At 34.2% G+C, this 6,259-nt stretch overlaps 1 protein-coding gene across 1 annotated transcript in view; it reads right to left on the bottom strand.

The window, feature by feature from the left end:
* Window positions 1-2,054: 2,054 nt before the first annotated feature.
* LOC143249633 (uncharacterized) overlaps window positions 2,055-6,259 on the bottom strand; it is a 162,734-nt gene continuing 158,529 nt past the window's right edge. The window contains exon 2 of the mRNA XM_076499874.1: window positions 2,055-2,442. Coding sequence (XP_076355989.1) covers window positions 2,391-2,442 — 52 coding nt within the window. The 3' untranslated portion in view covers window positions 2,055-2,390. The remainder of the gene's footprint in view (window positions 2,443-6,259) is intronic.

Raw genomic sequence — 6,259 nt, 5'->3', positions numbered from 1 at the left:
TGTCAGGCTATTTACTGCTAGTAGAGGTGTTGTGAGTCGTTTACATTCTGGCTGATACGTTCTTAAATGTGTTTACTCACCATGAACATTAAACTTGTTTTAATCCAGTGGACTCTCACTTTACACCTGCTAAATAATTATAAAACTTGAAATTTTTTATTTACCCTTTATATTAATTGTGATGCAAGTCAGAGCTCAGCCAACACATTTCCGGGAGCTGTGGTTTGGCTACATATGATATAGAACAACCTCTCAGCTGAATAAATGAAAGTCTTAGAACAATCATTCATTCTAATTTTACTGTTATACTTTAGCTAATGGATGAAGGGTGTGATAACAATGAGAAAGCAGAATTAAAAATGAAAAAAATTACCCCAGAACTGAAAGGAAAGGTTGAAAAGAAAATGATTTGTGGAAAACTAACCAGAAGTGATATGATTATGAATCGAACTTTGGCTACATTATATGGGGTTATAAAAGTAGACAGTCGTATGAAATTAGGTTCCCAAACTGTACTCTAGAACCTAGATAACAGTTCCTGTATTAACGTAGCCTAATTAAACTTGATTGTAATTTTACGTGTGCAGCAGGATGATAATTTTGGAAAGAGGTGAAGGATTTTTTTAAATATTTTGGATCCTCTATTATATACTAACTAAAAATTAGAGCGAATAATGTGAAATTCCAGTGAAGGTTCTCATCTGCTTAAGTAATCATTTCGTATTGTTGGAACTATCTGGGTTAGAACCTCTCTACTGGTACCGACCTAGTCAACATATCTGAGAATTTGTGCAGCTAAAGTTAAGAGTGAGAAACTTGTTTCCACTTTGGGAATTATTAATTAACAATAAAACATTGAAAGATATATTTTAAACATTCTATTTTGTGTTGCCGTCATTTGTGGTGCACCTTTAATCACGTGGAATTACTCGTTTATAATGTTTTGTTTTGTTTTAATTTCGCGCAAAGCTACTCGAGGGCTATTTGCGCTAGTCGTCCCTAATTTAGTAGTGTATGACTAGAGGGAAGGCAGCTAGTCATCACCACCCACCGCCAACTCTTGGGCTACTCTTTCACCAACGAATAGTGGGATTGATCGTCACATTTTTACGCCCTCACGGCTGAAAGGGTTATAATGTGTTAAAAGGTGGTATGCTGGTAATCAAAAATATGCCACCTTAAGGATATACTCTTTTCATTACCTTGTACTGAAATGGTATATGTTTAACAAAACACCCCATTTTCGTACGTTTTGTAAATTGGCCTGTACGGAATGTTCTAGAAGTCTAAACAGTGCAAGTACGTAGAGAGAAAGGTTTCTGGATATTTATATTGTATTGTGTACTGTGGACATTTTTGGAAGTGACCAATACACTGGTTAGTAATAAAATTTGTAGACATTTCTGGAGTAAAGTCTCGTGTGTGCATAAATACAATCAGCGAAGTGAAACAGCAGTGTAATGTTGACAGTAAAGTTGAGTAGTAGGCAGTGTAGTTAGTACGTTTAATAATGCATAAAATGGTGAACAGTTAGTTGGACTATAGTGGTGTTGATTGTGGCGATATAAATTTGTATTTAGGGGTTATGTTCTCCCTGATCGATTTAAAGAATTTCGGTGACGCATCATTTACATGAGTAAATGTTTTATGAGTATGCTGCAAAGACTATTAAAATAATAGTAGTCCCAACACAACTGATAGGAAACACAATTCTTGTGTAATTTTGAGTTTATATTTACGGATTCCTGTGAGGTTAATTAGGAAACCAAATATCTAGGAGAGGAATAGAAAATCTCGACTTAACACGTTCACTGTCACTCGCACATCATGATAATACAATGAGTTGATCAGCTTTTTTTTTTTTTAATACCGACCTATGCTGATATATTGAAATATCCCTAATTAGCAGTATGAATACTCTATTGGAGATAATGGTGTTATGTGACACATCCTCTCAGTTTTTCTTCCAGATTTCTGATTCAGACATCTTACTGTTTTAATAATTGTGGCTAAGTGTTATTTATTGATCTTAAAGTAACTACAAAGGACAAATCTATGTTGTAAGATACTTTAATATGGTGTACAATGCTTTAATAGTATCCTTTTACGTATCTTGAGCGACAAAAAGTATATATAACAGGTATGTGTAAATTTAGAAACAAAAGTTGTAAGAAATAACAGGTTAATTATTTTTTAAACCGTTTGCAAGAATAAACATTGTTTAACTTTATTATACCAAAAGATAAGTGACATTAATAATTTACTTTAGTATCGTCAATTTTTCCAAAGAAATTCCCATCACTGTCTGCATTGACTGAGACTGATATGTACTTGCGTGGGTAAAGCACACCTTGGTCATTAAGCCTGCCCATTTATCCTGAAAGCTGATGCTATTGATAGCGAAGTTGAAAAGATACTGTCACAGATACGCGACTGATGTGCCTGAAAGTAAAAGGAAAAGTATGATATAAAGACGTATCTAAACATTGTGTTTACTAATTATTTTGGTCTTAATATAAAAAGACCGTCAAAGAAACCAGTAAGTTCCTCTTATCCTAGGTACTCAATAAACTAGGTCCGTCAACAAGAACATCACGTGTACTATTTCACAGGAAATATTGCTTTAAAATATTCGTGATGTGTGGGTAGAGGTTTTCTATTGGCAAGTCGGGTGACGCCCAATGAACACAATATCCCTTACTTTAAGATTAGAACGATTATCAATCACTTGGGATAGTCCTTGCACCGAAAAAAAGGATGACGTTATTGTTCTTTGTATATAATACCATATTTTGTTCAATCTAGAAAAACTCGAGAGCTTTAATCTCTTGACATAACTTGAACCGTTGAGAGATTTGTCTGTAGTAAAACTTGCACTTATACTCATCTCTAAATTATGAGTGTTTGGGAGAGTAAAGATTGTTTTAATGTATACTTATTAAATAATAGACAGATTTAGTATTCCGAAAATTGTATAATTTAGAAATCTAAATTCAAGGGAGGTTCAATTCAGTCTACACTTTAATCAGTGTGTTATTGGATTATAGTAGTTTTGGAGAATTCCACTTCTCATCATTGACCCTGAGCACGAGTTAACGAGAGATAAGTTGGACCTCTATCATAATGAAAAGTACCAATATATAGGCTTTTTTCTCATAGTAATTACGAAGCACGTTCACAGCATGTTTAGTACTATATACGAACTTGTGTCCAGTTTCTATCTGTGTATTAAGCCCCGAATTTTCCTCAGCAATACATTTCTTGGTGAACCTCCAGTTATCCTACAGATCCTATTAAATTACTCTTAAGAAAAATAAATAAATTTGAGAATGCAACACAGGATAGCATGGAACTTGTAATTAAACATAAGTTATATATTGACAGCTTTTGAATTCTAATGTCTTACAAAGGAGGAACAACTCACATTTGTAATATTTCGAATATCACTGCTACTATTTGTATTATAGGAAATTCACTATTCAAATAGACCATAGATTACTGAGATGCATAATAGAATTCCAAAATCTGTAATGTATGATTGAATGCACGCAGAAAAACAATGTTTCAGGAACGTAACTTTATTGTTCAACATTGTTCAGTTTCAGAAACGTTGACAGATTAACTCACGAACAAACGAAAACGTTAATTTGTTCACCGTCTGGATTCAGAAAAAGCAAGTTGGAGGTCCAGACAGGTCTTCAACTACTTGTCACACAGCAGGTGAATCATGATTATCACAAACTTCAAACACATTCCTAATATACATAATATATGTCACTTGTATAATCAATTAGAGTGCAGGGTATTGTGTTATAACACTACAATAAACTTGGTGACAATTAACTTGTGTTGCATCTAGTCATCAGAGTTCTGAGGCACCATCTAGTATCATACATGCCGAAGTAATTTTTTCATCATATTTGAGTAGAAATATTGAGGAAAAGTTTGGAGATAGCTTTAGGTTCTCTATTGCAAAGAATACTGGACAGAACTGGCCATCTGCCCAAAAATGATAAAAAATAGTTAGTACTTTTCATAGCTCGTTACTACACTAAGAAGGCTGAAGTTTACCTGCTGTTCAGTACCTTTTAGTGCAGTATATTGGTTATGTATTGTTAGATAATTGATAATAAAATTCATAAGACTTTGAAAAATCAAGATGAATCATGGGTCATATTCATCAAACATTTGTTAGTAGAGTTTTATTGAATGCCAGGTATGGTGGAAATATACAGATTTCGACATGTCAGTCTGGAGATTTAAATTAATCGTTGATAAAGACTGTTAAATGGATTATTACTAAATGTTTAAGTTCTAAATGAACCAACACTTACAATCTATCACGAAAGAAGTGATTAAAAACCTTATAACCCAAGCACTTTCAGTTTGGCCCAGAAGAAGAAAAGTCCACCTTTCGAAAGTGCTCATGTTATAGTTTCTATTTCATATCTTGTGTTGTATATACTAACTTAAAATACCCATAAAGCATATTTATTTTCAAACAAAGAATGTATCATAAGTAAGTAAATGTCTACATGTTTCATGAGAATTACAGGGATTATCTTAAATAACAACAGTAAAAAATGTCTTCTGTATTGCACGATGTTAGCAAAATATTTGTTTGAGGTTTTTCAGTAAAAGAAACGAAAAGATACAAAAATAACTTGCATAATACCAAGTTAGAAGCATTGGTATGTATGAATAATTTCACAGTTGTGGCGATACTGATATATTCACAGGCTCTGCTTATTAAAGAATTGAAAAAATTACCATATATTCCCGGATTAACAGGTCAATTATTTAATGTTTGTAAGAAACAGCAACACCATATCCTATCTTTAAATTTACGCGTAAGATGGAAGAGATGTTCGAAAATATTAAAGATAAAGTAGAGAAACAGACCAGACTGGGATTTATAAAACAGGATGTAAATATTGTATTAGGTCGTTTCTTATGAAATGGTTGACTTTCGCTTAAATGAAGAGTGACTGCGATTAGGATAAGTTGGACACAGTATTTTGACTGTATGCTATTAAGTATCGACGAGAATGCTGTGCTTTTTATTCATCTATCATACCAAGTTGCATTATAATTGTTTTTGTGTTTCTTTGGAACCCTATGTAAGATCATGTCTTCAACAAGTTTGCAACTACATTTTGGATATGAGTTCAAATTGGATAAAAAATTTAGCTGAGATTGCTAAAAATATCAATTTGGCGTTTGAACAAGGGACTACTTTTCAACGAGTTATTCGGGTTTGGTTCAATAAATTTATGTTTATATGAACCTCGAGAATAAACCCTGAGGAAGGCCTCAATCTGTTGTAAATGAAGAAAGATTATAGCTATTGTGTAATCGACTTGTAATCTGAGGGTCGCGGGTTCGAATCCATCCCCGTTGCACCAAATATGCTCGCCCTTCCAGCCGTGTGTTATAATGTTACAGTCAATCTCACAATTCGTTGGTAAAAGAGTAACCAAAAAGTTAGCGGTGGGTGATGATGACTTACTGCTTTCCGTCTACTCTTACACTGCTAAATTAGGGATGGCTAGCACAGATTGCCCTCGTGTAGCTTTGCGCGAAAATAAAAACAAGCTATTGTATCAGCTAAACTACTAACGACAGTTCGGGAACTTTCAAAAGACTTAGAAATTTCCAGTGCAACTGTTTCTCGTCACCCGGCTGCAATTGGAAAAATAAGTACAGCAAGAATTGACGGAAGGGAAGGAACTGGTTAGGAAAAAGAGGGTTCTTTTTTTGAAGTGAATTGTTACTTCCGACAAGAAGTGGATTTTATACAACAACCGGAGGAGATCAGAACAATGGTTAGATGGAGGTGAATCTTGACGTGCGCCGAAACTGCCTTTTCATCCCAAAAAAAAGGTTGTTGTGACATTCTGGTGGTCTGCAGAGGAAATGATCCATTACTTCTTTCTGCAAGCAGGTGAATCAAACTACAGTGTGACCTTACCGACAATAAATTCACAAAATGCATCTAAAATTAACTACCAAACACCCATCATTGGTGAACAGGCATGGACCAATTCTACTGCAAGATAACTCCAGACCCCATACCTCTCATATCATTGTTTCAAAACTGAAAGAATTGAAGTATGAAATTTTGGAGCATCCACAATACTCACATGACCTCTTCCCAGTTGATTATCATCTTTTCCAGCACTTTGTTGCTGTTTTTCCGTAATAAAACATTTAGGAATCAGGAGACTATTTTCAAAGCCTTTGAACCGTTTAGTCTCCA

The sequence above is a fragment of the Tachypleus tridentatus genome, chromosome 1, assembly GCF_004210375.1.
Source record: "Tachypleus tridentatus isolate NWPU-2018 chromosome 1, ASM421037v1, whole genome shotgun sequence".
Classification (NCBI taxonomy): Eukaryota; Metazoa; Arthropoda; class Merostomata; order Xiphosura; family Limulidae; genus Tachypleus; species Tachypleus tridentatus.
Note: the sequence above shows the minus strand (reverse complement) of the source record. Positions and strands in the feature narration are given on the sequence as shown.